At 31.5% G+C, this 15,314-nt stretch overlaps 1 protein-coding gene across 1 annotated transcript; it reads left to right on the top strand.

The window, feature by feature from the left end:
• Window positions 1–14,158: 14,158 nt before the first annotated feature.
• On the top strand, window positions 14,159–15,314 carry LOC129905269 (phospholipase A1-like). The gene is made up of 2 exons (XM_055980712.1): window positions 14,159–14,493; window positions 14,547–15,314. The coding sequence occupies exons 1-2, from the start codon at window positions 14,165–14,167 to the stop codon at window positions 15,286–15,288; spliced, it is 1,071 nt and encodes a 356-aa protein (XP_055836687.1). The 5' UTR covers window positions 14,159–14,164; the 3' UTR covers window positions 15,289–15,314.

Raw genomic sequence — 15,314 nt, 5'->3', positions numbered from 1 at the left:
GGACATGCTCGGGACATCTTCGGGACATCTTCAGGACACCTTCGGGACATCTTCGGGACATCTTCGGGAGTCAATTGAAGCGTTTATTTATTTCAAACAATCATAATTTACAAGAAAAAGCTAAAAAAAATTACCTTTTTTTCTTATGAAAAAAGTGAAAAAACCACTTCCATCACCCAAAATCCATTTTTTTGATATAACAACCTATACAAAATCAAAATTTTATACCACCTGAAAGCTTATTGCTTCAGCTCAAAATATATATATCGATCGTGTCTATTAGACATCTACAAAAAGAGCTAGAATTTTTTGATTTCGATCAATTTTCATCAAAAAAGCAAAAAAAACATATAATTTTATCTTCTCACGCTATTGAACAAGTATGCGCACATTTATAGATTACAAATGTTCTATAAGTTGAGATTTTTTTAACGCTACGAAAAATTTATAAAAATCAAAACTCACCCAAAAATAGTCCAAAATAAGTAGGTGTTTTTCAAGAATTCATATTTCGAAACAAAGAGACTTAAAAAAAAATCCGTATTAGACCCCTAACTTTTTTTTATTATCTTTCGAATGACGTTTTTCAAATTCTCAAAAAAAATTTCACCTACATACCTATAATCACTACTTCGTCAAAGGTCTACTCCATGTTTTAGTTTAAGAAATCCATTTATAACTTGGTTTTGAAATTTTTTAGAATTTTTTTTTCAATACCACTGTCAGTCTTGTAATAAATTTATCTATCGATTTAAAAAAATTCAACTCTTTATATTGTCGCGTTTAGAAAATAGCCAATTTTTTGCAATTTTGTTTTACCCATATTAAAAGATGGAATTTTTTTAAAATTCTTCAAATGTATTCAACTTAGGTTATTATCTTTCAAGTAAGTAAAAAAAAATATAAGCAATTTACAGTTCTTTCCAACAATTTTTTTCAATACTTGATATACAGGGTGTCCCACAGTCACCGCCCCAAATGAAAACCATGGATTCCTGAGGTCATTTTAAGTCGAAAAACTTATGAGGTAATTTTCTCGTTTTCGTCCCGTTTTCGAGTTACCACGGTTTTTATGATTTTTGCTCTCTTGTCCTTTAACTGGCCTTATCTTTGCCAAACTAAGTTTGATTTGAAAGATTTTTTTTACAACCAATCAAGAATTAATTACAGTTTAAGTTTGTCTCAAAACTTTTTTTTCTGCGGACAACCGTTTTTCCACAATTTTGCATCAAACGCAATTTTCTTCGTTTTTTAAGTTGTTTTTTACACTTTCATATCATTTAAGTCAAAAAAACACGTTAATGAGTATTGATTTTTTGTGCTTTTTATTGAAGCCCAGTTTGTTTTCATAAAAAAAATAAGTTTTATTTCATAAAAAAGGCTACTGAAAGTAATTTTAAAAAAATAAACAAACTGAGTGAATGTAAAAAAAAATAATTTTTAAATAAAAAATTAATTTAAATGAATTAAAAACTTTTTCTGAGCAATTGTGGTTAAGAAAAGAACAAATAGATAAAGCTCAGAAAAAGTTTTAATTCATTTAAATTAATTTTTTATTTAAAAATATTTTTTTTTTTTTTAATTCACTCAGTTTGTTTATTTTTTTAATTACTTTCAGTAGCCTTTTTTATGAAATAAAACTTATTTTTTTTTTATGAAAATAAACTGGGCTTTAATAAAAAGCACAAAAAATTAATACCCATTAACGTGTTTTTTTGACTTAAATGATATGAAAGTGTAAAAAACAACTTACAAAACGAAGAAAATTGCGTTTGATGCAAAATTGTGGAAAAACGGTTGTCCACAGAAAAAAAAGTTTTGAGACAAACTTAAACTGTAATTAATTCTTGATTGGTTGTAAAAAAAATCTTTCAAATCAAACTTAGTTTGGCAAAGATAAGGCCAGTTAAAGGACAAGAGAGCAAAAATCATAAAAACCGTGGTAACTCGAAAACGGGACGAAAACGAGAAAATTACCTCTTAAGTTTTTCGACTTAAAATGACCTCAGGAATCCATGGTTTTCATTTGGGGCGGTGACTGTGGGACACCCTGTATTGTCTCCTTTAGCCCATATGGCAGTTGGGAGTCTTCTGTTCATTCCACAAGTTAACTTTTGAGGGTTTTACTGTAACTGTTCTTTGAATGCAGTTTTCAATTGATCAAGACTGCTTGGAGGTGGATTTCGGTCGCGAATTTAAATCTGGATTTCTTTGTGTTTTAAAAGTAAGCTAAATTTACGAGGCTGAAGAAATATTTTCAAATTTTGTATTCTTTTTTGAAAGGATTTTGTTTTTGTATTTATATAGATATTAATACTGACGAGGGCGACAAAAATTGTTCAATTATTGAGTGCATGTGTTTATATAATTTCGATAAAGGTTTGTAAGTTTCTAAGCCAAATTAGTAATTCACATTATTTGCTCGTTTTCCACGTACACTGTGGCGTATACGTGCTATATTTTGTTATTGGCTTTTTCAAACTCTAAAGAGTAAATAAGGAGAAGACTGTTAAGGACATGCATGTAGAACCAAAACACCTTTTTGAATTAAATGCAATACCTTTAAAAATCATTTGATATGATAACCAAAAGATTTTATATAATTGTTCAAAGTAAAAGGGTGTTTTTTCGACTGATATGAAAAGTAAGATTTTATAGCTTTAATTTGTATGTATTATGTTATGCATGATTTGGGGCAATTTTTTAATGCTGTGATATATATTTTGATATATTGCTCCAAAATTAAATTTAAGTTATACAATTCATCTTTTCACTCTTCACAAATGAACACCCTTTTAAATTGGATAATTTAATTAAAACTACCATGTTTGAACCGAATCGCCTTATCGTAGTTTAAATTGTTGTCTGATTTACAATGTTACGAAAAGACCAAACGAGAACATTGAGTTTTCTCAAAGTTAATTTTTGTAAAGGGATGTGTATGTCAATCTTCAAGGCTTCAAATTGTACTATGGGTGAGCCTATCAAGTATTTGAGACTGGAAGCGAACGAGGAACTGGTCCTTCAGACCATTTGGTAACACACAACAGCAACAGCTGACTATTTCGAAGGTCACACTCATTAGATCATTTCTTATTAAATATATTTTTAATCTTAACAAATTTAAGATAATCTATTACCAAAATAATTGGCTTGTAATGCCTTTATTATCCATGACATAACAACTATAAGCTTCAATGTATCACGCGTGCTCAAAAAGTAAATCTAACAGAAATTAGATAAGATTGAAGCTGAAATCTGTTATTACTATTATTTTCAGTGGGTCAAAAAATTTAATCGCAATAAAAACAAAAATATTTATCACTTAACAAAATAGTTAATATGTATGATTTCCAGGGTTACTCAAAATATAAAAAAAAAAAAAGAAATGAAAATATTTTTGTTATGTTTATTAAAAAAAATTATTGCAAAAATATTTACGATAAATACTTGCGATAAAAATAGTTTTCTTTGTATTTCTAATAACTTTTATTATTATTGACTAAAAAGATGCTTATCAAATTAATTCCTGATTGTGAAAATTTTTGTAAATAGTGACCAATCAGTTAATATTTTTGGTTACTATAGCGCCTGGCGATTACTCGGAGGATTTTCTAATATAATTCTGATCTTATGAAGTTATCAATGAATTTTTTCAATGTCTTGAACTTGAGTATTCCATATTTTCTTTAGAGCCGTTTCCCGAGTAAAAATAGAAATTGAATTAAAAAAAATAAAAAGAATTCTTGACTGCCAAACCACAGCCGCACCACCAGCGTTTGGTGGAAAATTTCGCCGCACTACAAAATTCACAACACTATGATAAATAATTTTGAATTGAAAAATAAAGAAAAACCTAACGACGAGAAGTAGATTCGAACCCGAGTGTGCAGATTACTTTAAATTACACGGTGTTTAAAATATACGCGGGCGGAAACCTATCACGTTTTGTAGAGCTAGTCGCTTTGATTACGAAACGGTATTTAAAAACTCCCTAACAAAATCTGGAGTTAGGGGCAAAAAACGGTTTTTTTGACCTTCACCTATTGAAAAAAATCTAGCTTCGTCAAATTTTTACCCATTTTTGATTTGTTTATAGTTTCCGATAGGAGATAAATATACCTTTTCAACAATGTATAAAACATGTAACTCGGTTAAACCACCAAGAATTTTTAAGCTGTCAAAGTTCAAAAATGCCATTTTTTCGTCATTTACCCAACTTCGACATCAAATTAAAGTATATATTTTCTCAACAACATGCTGTTTTAAAAATAAAAAATATATTCTAAAATAATATTTATTTCCAAATCAAACGAGGTATTTGTATATAATTGGCTTAGAAAAAAAAATTTTACGATTTCAACTCAGATACAGAAATTCGAACTTTTAGGTATAGTCCAAGCGGCGACCGTCGAGTTACTTAGCTCATAAGGTTAGAGGTTAAAATTAGTGTCAAATGAAAGATAAGTTGATACTGAAAATACAAAAAATAGGGTTGCCACTTCTAAAATGGGAACTTCCATGTGGAAACCCTATTTGAAAGGAAAAATTGTCACATAACTAATACATTCATATCTTTGTTGTTTGGCCAGATAAAAAAAAATTTGAAAAGCCAACCGAAAGCCAAAATAGTAAAAAAAAATAATAAAATAATATAAAGAACGTAACCCTACAAATGTGGCAACCCCATCCAAATGAAAACAACACTGACAAAAATCTTCTTTGAACAAAACAGTATAACTTTTTATGCACTAGAAAGCTAAACTATACGCCATATTTTAGATAATACTCCCTTCTATCTAAAAAATGTCGGGTGCCACCTCGCAAATGCAGACAAGTACTCGGCAACCCTACTAAAATGCTAAAAAACGCAAAAACCACTGGTTTTTTGGCCAAAGTGTATAATTTTTGATAGAGTTAAAGGCTGTAAAATACATCATGTTTAGTTTAGACTCTCTTCTATCTAAAAAATGTCGGGTGCCACCCCGCAAATGCAGACAAGTACTCGGCAACCCTATCCAAATGCTAAAAAACATAAAAATCACTTGTTTTTTGGTCAAAGTGTATAATATTTGATAGAGTTAAAGGCTGTAAAATACATCATGTTTAGTTTAGACTCTCTTCTATCTAAAAAATGTCGGGTGCCACCCCGCAAATGCAGACAAGTACTCGGCAACCCTATCCAAATGCTAAAAAACATAAAAATCACTTGTTTTTTGGTCAAAGTGTATAATATTTGATAGAGTTAAAGGCTGTAAAATACATCATGTTTAGTTTAGACTCTCTTCTATCTAAAAAATGTCGGGTGCCACCTCGCAAATGCAGACAAGTACTCTTACAGACAAAATTATACACTTTGGCCAAAAAACCAGGTGTTTTTGCGTTTTTTAGCATTTTAGTAGGGCTGCCGAGTACTTGTCTGCATTTGCGAGGTGGCACCCGACATTTTTTAGATAGAAGAGAGTCTAAGCTAAACATGATGTATTTTACAGCCTTTTTACTATTTTGGCTTTCGGTTGGCTTTTCAAATTTTTTTTTATCTGGCCAAACAACAAAGATATGAATGTATTAGTTATATGACAATTTTTCCTTTCAAATAGGGTTGCCACATGGAAGTTCCCATTTTAGAAGTGGCAACCCTATTTTTTTATTTTCAGTATCAACTTATCTTTCATTTGACACCAATTTTAACCTCTAACCTTATGAGCTAAGTAACTCGACGGTCGCCTCTCCGACTAGTAGGTATAGAAGAAAAATGTTGTTTTGGCACGTAGTAGGATAACTTGGGTGCCAGGATTTGATAACGGGTTTTTGTAGAGGAGTTCAATACAATTTTTTTTTTCTTTTAGGAGGGGGTCTATCTCCCCCGTTTAGGAGGGAGGGGCAGTTTTCTAAAAAAAAATTATCAATACAAAAACAAATTATTAAAAAACAACGGCAATACTTACAGTAATAAATGATACCATTTCCGAAAGGCAAAATTGTACATTTAATTCTTATTTTTAAATCAATATATTATAACCAATAGTTTTTGAAATAATCGATTTCAAATTTAAAAATAGGCGAAAACTCATTTTATACTATTTTTGTCCAGACTGTGAATTTTAATAAAAAAAATTACTCACATAGAAAACTGCCTCAATTGATTCCTTATCGAACAGTGAAAACTATATGTTTCTATGTCTTCTAGTTTTTGAGAAAATGGAAATGGTATCATTTATTACTGTAAGTGTTGCCGTTGTTTTCTTATAATTTTTTTTATTTTGATAATTTTTTTTTAGAAAACTGCCCCTCCCACCTAAACGGGGGGAGATAGACCCCCCTCGAAAAGAAAAAAATGTTTATATTTATCAACTCAACGCCTTAACCACTCGCCCACCAAGTCATGTTTGTACGAACTGATAGTTTGTTGCTTAGGTCAAAATAACTTCGATGATGACTTAAACATTTGTAAAAGTACGAGAATAGAATTTTTGATCATGGTACGGACGTGGTGCGTCGATCGTGCAGAGTTATATTATATTTTTTTCATTTTTCCAAAATGAAATGGTGCGGACGTGGTGCGGTGGGCGGTGGTGACACGGTTTAGAAAATTTTAAAATGGCGCGGACGTGGTGGGGAGGTCTGCGGATGTGGTGCACCGGTGGTGCGGCGGAATTCCATTTTTACTAGGATTTTGAGAAAATGTGTACCATCTCGAAATTGCAACATTCGAGGTATTAATTCTTAAGGACCATTCAATTGTGAAATTGTGTTTGAAAAATTTTCTTAACCCTAGTTTACATCCCCAAAAAAATTACTACTTTTCTTGCCTGGGGTGTGTTACACCCCAACAGTTTTAAAGCGCATATATTTGTTTAAATTAATGTTCTGGTGTCTTGTTTACGTTATTTTTCAATCGAGTTGACATTAAAATTGTTGTTTAATGGACACGTATATTATCGGCAAAATTTTAATCGATTTTGTAGAGAAGTGCAAAAAGCTTTGGAATTTACTAAAATTAAGTATGAAAATATTGTTTTCTAAAATAAATGTTAAAAGTTAAATATCTTTGTAAATGTATTTTTTGTTTTAGTGTGTAATTTATATAAGTTATTGAAAAAATATAATGAATGTGATGAAAAAGAAAGGGCAACACCGTTGAAAGTAATGCTAGACTTTGGTTCCAAAACCCAGGAAACAAGTTGTGCTGCTTTCAACACAGCACTTTTTTTTTAGGGTGACCAGCGCCGTAAGGCGGCTACAATCCGCTGTGGATTTGGGCCTTAACCAACAAGCTTCTTCAACACAGCTCATTGTTGAAAAAGCAGTTTTCGGACCGCAAATAATTTGTCATAATATTGGGCTATAACCTATAACGGAACAAAAGGAGTCGACGTGTTTGACCAAATGGTATCTTTATATTCATCTCATCAAGCCAATCGGTGGCCCATGGTTGTAGGTATTTTACAATTTGTTGGATTTTTCAGCCTTGATTTTAACCCTCATTCAAGTAATTTAAAGTTATTTAGAAACGAAAAGCTTATCCAGCTTGTAGAAGAACTAATGAAAATGGAGTTGGATTATCGTTCGCATCCTTCTATAGAAAAAAGGTTATCCAAAGCTAGTCAAGTCTCACCGCACTATGAGAAGGTAGTCGCAGGTTTTTTAGTTCAGTTGATAAGAAGCTTCCACGAAAACAGGCATTGCTTATTATAAAAAAAAACGTTAGTAAAAATGCCACCTTTGTCAAAGAGCAGGCGTCAGGAAATCGAGATGCGATGTTTGTGAAAAAAAAAACACTTGTAATCGCCACATCAATACGGTTTGTACTAAATTTCTCCCAGAACTTTGATCTATACACGAATAAGTTTACGCATCGAAATGTTAATTATAATTTACTTATAATTCATGAAAAATAAAATAAACACTAAAAAATTGATTTATTTCACATTTTGATCATTGGGGTGCAACACACCCCAGGCAAGTGTGGACGACCTTTTTTCACACGAAATTTCCAAAAAACCAAGTTGAAGCTCTTTGATAAAATAAAGAAGAAAAGTATTCAGAAAAAAGAATTTTGTTCACTGATTTTTTATCCCAAGTCGAAAAACTGATTTTCAAAAAAGTTACAAGCATTTAAAAGTCGTCTGGGGTGTATCACACCCCAGGATGTAAACTAGGGTTAAATTGGCTCAACTCTAATGTTTTTTTGTTTGATAAAATAAAAGACAAGATGGCAACCATATTATGGATCGCTTTATGTTATAAATAATGAAAACTCTCTGGATTGAAAAAAAAAAAAATGGATAGAAGCTATTAAATCTTGTACATGCTTCTGCAGTCTCATCTAGCATTAAATAAGTTTAAAACTTTTTTTTAGTAAAAAAAAATGCATTATTATAGATAAAATGCTCGTATAGTTTTCTTAAAAATTAAAAATGATAAATTTAGTTTTTAATTTATACAAATTTATTAGTTTATTTAGTTTAGCTTTCTTATCGTAAGACCCAACCCCCATTTTATGAATTTAGTTCGTCGATAACTTCCTAGTTTTGATAAAGTTGTTTACTTAAAACTCAACTATATTATGGCCCTGCATAAAATTCTACCCCCAGCAAAGCATTAATAAGATTAAACATTATTTTTAAGCATTTTATGTTATTGTACTCCAACAATTTAATAAATCTATAAAAAAACAAATAAAAATAAATTGATAACATCTAACCAAAGAAATTATATTTTTATAGGTACGTGCTTATAAGCTACCCCCAATAATTTACAACATAATTATTGTGTTGACTTTTCTTATCGTACTGTTTCAAAAATATAATTAATATAAAATATATATGTAAATTGTGTTCTTTGCACCAAATAATAAAAAGTTTTGTTTTGCTTAAGCAAAAATGAAAGGTAAACACAATAAATTCATTAAAATATAGAAAGCAAATTTTTTTCATCATTATTATTAGAAAATAATAATTTACGACATCGACATTCAGGCGCTGCTGGATTATTTAAATTTAACTTTATTGCTGACAAAAATTGGAAATAAATATGAACAGGGTGATTCTGTATAAGCCCCAAAACGCTATGTCGCTATGTCCCCATGTCGCTTGTTAACATGTCGGTTTGTCGCTATGTCCCCATGCCACTATGTTGCTATATCACCATGTTGCAATGTCGTAATGTAGCGACCCTAGTTAGGACCAAGACCCGACGTCAGTGGCGGATGTAGGGGGGGGGGGGGTCGTGGGGGTCATGAACCCCTCCCCCCAAAACCTGAGGTGAAAAACAGAAAAAATTAAAAGGCAAAAAGGTGGAAATGAGCTTTTAAACTATATGAAGGGTTTCTTTATTGTTATGGACAATGCTTTAGGAAATGATTCATGGGCCTATAAGGAAGAAGTCATTTTTAGTTTTTAATATGGTTTGGGGTCGAAATTCTGTATGTTGCAAAATTCTGTATTCAAAATACTGTATGCCAAAATAATGTATGTCAAAATTCTGTATGTGCAAAATGCTGTCCGAGCTAAATTCTGAAAGTCAAAATTCTGTATAGCAAAATTCTGGTTGGTCAAAATACTGTACTTCAAAATTCTGTACATCAAAATTCTATATATCAAAATTCTGTAAAAAAGCTGTAAAAAAATATCGTTTTGATAATGTAAAAAAGTGCGCGCGCACTTTTGTACATTTTGCCGTACAAAATTTTACAAAACAGAATCTTGCATGTTATAGTTTTTTGTTCATACAGTATTTTGACGTACAGAATTTTGTATTTACAGTATAATGACATACAGAGTTATGGTCTTACAGTATTTTGACCCCACAGAATTTTGTCGCACAGAATTTTGACAAGCAGAATTATGACCCGCTCCCATTTTTTTTTATATAATATATTATATGATTATTACATGATAACATGTATCCCGATCCACGAACACGCTATCATAACTAATCCCAAAAACTTAATTTCATATTTTGGTTTAAGAAGAAATACGCTCTTCTTTGCAACAAACCTATGTGGAGGAAATTTATTTCATCCTACAAACATTTTTTTAATTTGTATATTTTTTCTTTTTGAAGCTCACTTTTGCTTTCAAAGATCACATTTCTTAAAATGTGTATCAAACATATAACATATTATACTAATTTTACTTGTTACTTTTTTTATAAAAAAAAAAATATTTATGGTTTGATTCCGCAAAAAAATAATGGTGCTGAAAATATCGCTCTTGAAAACATCGATATATCGAAACTTCAAAGTTTTTTTTTTAGTGAAGCGCACCAGGCGAGTTCTACTTAAAACACGATTGTGGAAGAAAAACGTTACTGAATTATTTTCTTACAATTAGTACACTTGATAGTTGAACCATAAGTCAATGTACCTTCCACGTAAGAATTTTGTAAAAATATAATTAATTTTCTACAAATCGGTCCCTTCGATTTTTATAAAATCATGCAACTGCAATCGCAATGTAAGATATAGTATGGTCAACGTTGATTTGATTTTGACAAAAATACATTTTAAAATGATGGTCTTCAACGCAAAATCATTCCGAAAAACAGTTTAATCAAAGTGGTTTCCGTTTATTTTAACTAGGTTTAATATTCACACAGTGTAGAAGTCTATTAACTTCTAACTTTGTTTAAAATGACAACCTCAATAATTTCAACAAATTTTGTTTAACAAAAGCTTTGATTGTATTTATTAAAAATTAAATATAGAAAAATTAATTTTTTGAATTAAGAAAAATATGGGAGCGGGTCATAATTTTGCTTGTCAAAATTCTGTACGACAAAATTCTGTGGGGTAAAAAAACTGTAAGACTATAATTCTGTATGTCATTATACTATGTAAATACAAAATTCTGTATGTCAAAATACTGTATGAACAAAATACTGACTTGCAAAATTCTGTTTTGTAAAATTCTGTACTGCAAAGTACTGTATTTTCAATACAGTATTTTTCAAGAAATTTCCTTTAATGAGAAAACGCATAATACTAGCCTTAAATATAATTATTGACAGTAAAGTTGTGATTTTATACAAACATAAATATTAAAGTAAAAAAGTAAATCAATTGCAGGAACACAAATCAAACTTTTCTTAAACATACAAAATCAAGGGGCACGGTAGTGCCCAGCCAAGTTCTCTAGCAACTTTGGCACTACACCCTTATTTACAGGAAACAACTCAGGCCATTTTCGACCCCCCTCTAACTTCCACACCAAAGATGCTAGAAATTTCAAACTCGCTACATTTATTGAGCTTGTCAAAACCAAACTCCTCACAAAATTTAAGCCTTTTACGATGAGTAGTTTCTGAGATATAGGGCTTCAAAAATCGCAAAAACCGTAACTGACTGACTGACTCACTCACTCACTCACTCACTCACTCACTGACAGATCATCAAAATTATGGAGAACTTCCCGTTAACGTAGAAACTTCAAATTTTACACGGTGATAGGGCTTGTGGTGTATACAAAGGGAAAAATCGAAAATTTGAGATTTTCAATTCAGGGGGCGTGGCATCCGCCCATTTCCGCTGAATTATCATCAAATATTATAGAGCACTTCTGATTATCATAGAATCTTGAAATTTGGTAGAATGGTAAAGATGGTAGTTTATACAAAGGAAAAAATTTAAAGTTTGAGAATTTCAGCCAGGGGGCGTGGCAACCGCCCATTTTCACTGAATTTTCATCAAATATAGAGATTTTTAATTCTACAGCCATACCTTGCAAAAAGTAGTGAAATCACAACAAAAACATTACTGTTAAAAAAGGAGCCAAGTTCTCCTATGTTGAAATTATGCTGGCACAAAAAGTACTGAGATGTAAAAGTTTACCAAGTTCTTAAGTTTGGGTTCAAATTCGTATGAATAAAATTTTGATTGTTTACTTGGCAATTTTTGAAATAACTTTAAAAATCGGTTATTAAAAGAAAAATTGTCAAGAGAACAAAATTTTATTGATACGAATTTGAACCCAAACTTAAGAACTTGGTACACTTTTACATCTCAGTACTTTTTGTGCCAGCATAATTTCAACATAGGAGAACTTGGCTCCTTTTTTAACAGTAATGTTTTTGTTGTGATACATTTTACAAAAAATTTCAAAATCAGTATAAATTTAATTTTTTTGCAATCCGGTTTAGGTATGCAACGTGGACAGATTGTTTTTTAAATAAGTGTAAAGTTTTGTTTTCTCTCTTCTTTTTCCGTAGCACTAATAAAGTATACCTAGATTAATCAGCATTAGAAGCTTGCCTCTTTATTAAGTTTATCTTTTAGAAAGTCATAATAAAACCTCTTTTAAATAAATCTTTATTTCAAAGTTCTGTAAAAATGATGTAAAAAATATCGTATCGCACTTTTTTACATTATCAAAACGATATTTTTTACAGCATTTTTACAGAATTTTGATACACAGAATTTCGATGTACAGAATTTTGAAATACAGTATTTTGCGACCAAACAGAATTTTGCTATACCTACAGAATTTTGACTTTCAGAATTTTGTTCACACAGCATTTTGCACATACAGAATTTTGACTTACAGTGTTTTGGTATACAGTATTTTGAATACACAGTTTTGCAACATACAGCATTTCGACCCCAACCCGAAAAATATATTTATTTTAATATGTCAATTTTTCGAAAAAGGGGCTTTTTTTTGCAAAGGGAGCGGGTCAAAATTCTGGCTTCAAAAAGCCAGAATTTTGTAAAACAGAATTTTGAAAAGCAGAGTTTTGAAAAACAGAATTTTGATCAGCAGAATTTTGAAAAAAGAATTCTCACCCCGGCAGAATTTTGATCCCAACCCTAAGTATTTTCTTAGTTGCAAAACAAAAGACTTAATGGTGTTTAAAACTTTTATAAATATTTACCCATACAAACTTCCACCAGGCGTCGACTTGTGAATTTTATTTTTACGTTTGCATTCACCTACAATTTTTTTCCTTCTGCAAAAAATGTATCCTCTGAAGATAAAAATTTAACCGGGTCTCAGAGCAGGGTAAATGTTTGACAGCTGAAAATTCTTGTATTCAAAACATTATTGTCGAAAACTTAGCCTCGGCTAAATATTTAACCCAATTCATACACGGCCTTAGACTAGGCGCACACATGCGATTTCGATCGCGCGATTATTCAGTCGCAAATAAGATGACAAGAATTTCAATGACTGTAGCCACAATTTTCAAATTTTTAATCGCGAGAAGCATGTGTGTTCACAATCATTGAAATCCTTGTGATCCATTTTTGCGACTGAATAATCGCGCGACTAAAATCGCATGTGTGCGCCTAGCCTTAGTGTGTAAACAACTACCTACAGTAAATCGCCTACTTACTATATTTTGAATCGTGATTTTTTAAATTTTGTATGTATGTTTCAAAAAACTCTTCATAATAAAATAAATCAAGTTGGCTACTTATATGTATGCAGAGCTTAATTTAAGCTCCGAAACAAAATCCTCTTGAAAATACATTTGATCTAAGATTTTGGATAGAATTTTGTATGTTAATTTAGCATATATTTTGAGCACTTGACCATTTTTTTGATTATTTTGGAGGTAAGTTTTTTTAATCCTGTGACCCCCCAAACCAAATTTCTAGATCCGCGAGACTCGACCTAAACGTGACCTAGACGCGATCAAGACGCGACCTAGATGCGACATAGATGCAACCTAGACGCGACCTAGACGCGAAGTGCAAGAGCTTCCATGTCCCTCATTAAAATTCGTTTATTGAGCCAAAAATCCAAAGAGCACTGCAGAACCTAATGCAACAGATCTGATTAGATTAAAAACCTCTAACTGTTAACTCGCAGTGTAGTAAATGATTGCCATCGCTGTCAATAAATTAATAACTTTTAAACGATCCTAACTTTATGGCAAATGGTGATGGTATTAAACAAACATGCTCTTCAATACAATATTTGGTAGATGGTGATAAGCTTCATGTGTGGTCGAGGTTAAATAAAGCTTTTAGAAGCATGAAACAATTGCTTGTATTTTTATGAGGCTCATTGTTGATGATATCTTACCTATTTACAAGTCCTAATAATTATAAAGTTATTTAAGAAATTTCGCAATTCATTTGGGGTCTTAAACAACTTATATAAAAGACCAATCTATTGCATCGAGAAATCATTAACATTACAAATCCAGCTAAGACAAAATGAAGTTAACCATTATTTTAACGGTGGCAATTCTAGGAGTCCTTCAAGAAAGAGGTGTTCACACGTTTCCGACTAACATTGAGGATTTTGAAGATCCTTTAGTATGGCCAATTCCACAAAGAAATGGAAGTATTCTTTGGATGACCGAAGAAGAAGCTGAATTTGAAGCCTCTTTAACTGAAGAGCACGAAACTACATTTGGAGAAAAATCAGATAAAGTTCGTTTTTTTCTTTTTACCCAACAAAATCCAACAGAATCCATTGAACTTTTTCCAAATGATTTGGAATCATTGATGAATTCAACTTTTGATGCCAAGAACCCAACAAGGTAAAGTGTAGAATTGACAATTTTTGACTTGTCTAAAATTTTATTTTAAACAGATTTATGATCCATGGATGGTTGACCGATCACAGAAATGTTTTTGATATAAAAGATGCCCTTTTACTGAACGGGGATAAGAGAGAGTTTAATTTCATATCAGTCGATTGGAGTGTTTACAGTGAAACAATAAATTACATCTCCGCTAAGAAACATTGTTCCAAAGCTGGTGAAAAAGTTGCCGAACTTATTGATTGGTTACATGAAGCTGCAAATCTTTCTTATGAAACTTTAGCTGTTTATGGACATAGTTTGGGAGCTCATGTAGCTGGTTTCACCGGGAAACATGTCAAACATGGACGAGTTCATACTATTGTTGGAATGGATCCAGCAATGCCATTATTTCGAATTAAACGTCCTGAAAAACGTTTAGCAGCTACTGATGGCGAATATGTTGAAACTATACAAACTAATGGTGGATTATTGGGTTTTTATAATCCAATTGGTCAGGCAGCATTTTATCCGAATGGTGGAAAATTACAGCCAGGATGTGGCACGGATCGACAGGGTTCATGTTCGCATGGTAGATCAATTGCATATTTTGCTGAAGCTTTAAGTTTGGGGCATAAGAATGGATTTAGTGCAATTGGATGTGCTGATTTTGACAGTCTTAAAAGTAAAAATTGTAATCAATTTTCAGGATTATTACGATTGGGTGATCCGAAAAATGCTGAACATGCAAATGGTATTTATTATTTGGAAACTAATTCGGAGGCTCCATATGGTATTCATATTTTGAAATGAAAGTTTTTGTGTTTAGATGTAGTTAA

The sequence above is a fragment of the Episyrphus balteatus genome, chromosome 1, assembly GCF_945859705.1.
Source record: "Episyrphus balteatus chromosome 1, idEpiBalt1.1, whole genome shotgun sequence".
NCBI lineage: Eukaryota > Metazoa > Arthropoda > Insecta > Diptera > Syrphidae > Episyrphus > Episyrphus balteatus.
The sequence above is the reverse complement of the archived record's forward strand: the minus strand, read 5'-3'. Positions and strand labels throughout refer to the sequence as shown.

Coding starts and splice junctions, on each gene's coding strand:
- LOC129905269 (XM_055980712.1), top strand. CDS start 14,165: ATGAAGTTAACCATTATTTTAACGGTGGCAATTCTAGGAGTCCTTCAA. Junction 14,494..14,546: donor GATGCCAAGAACCCAACAAG/GTAAAGTGTAGA, acceptor TATTTTAAACAG/ATTTATGATCCATGGATGGT.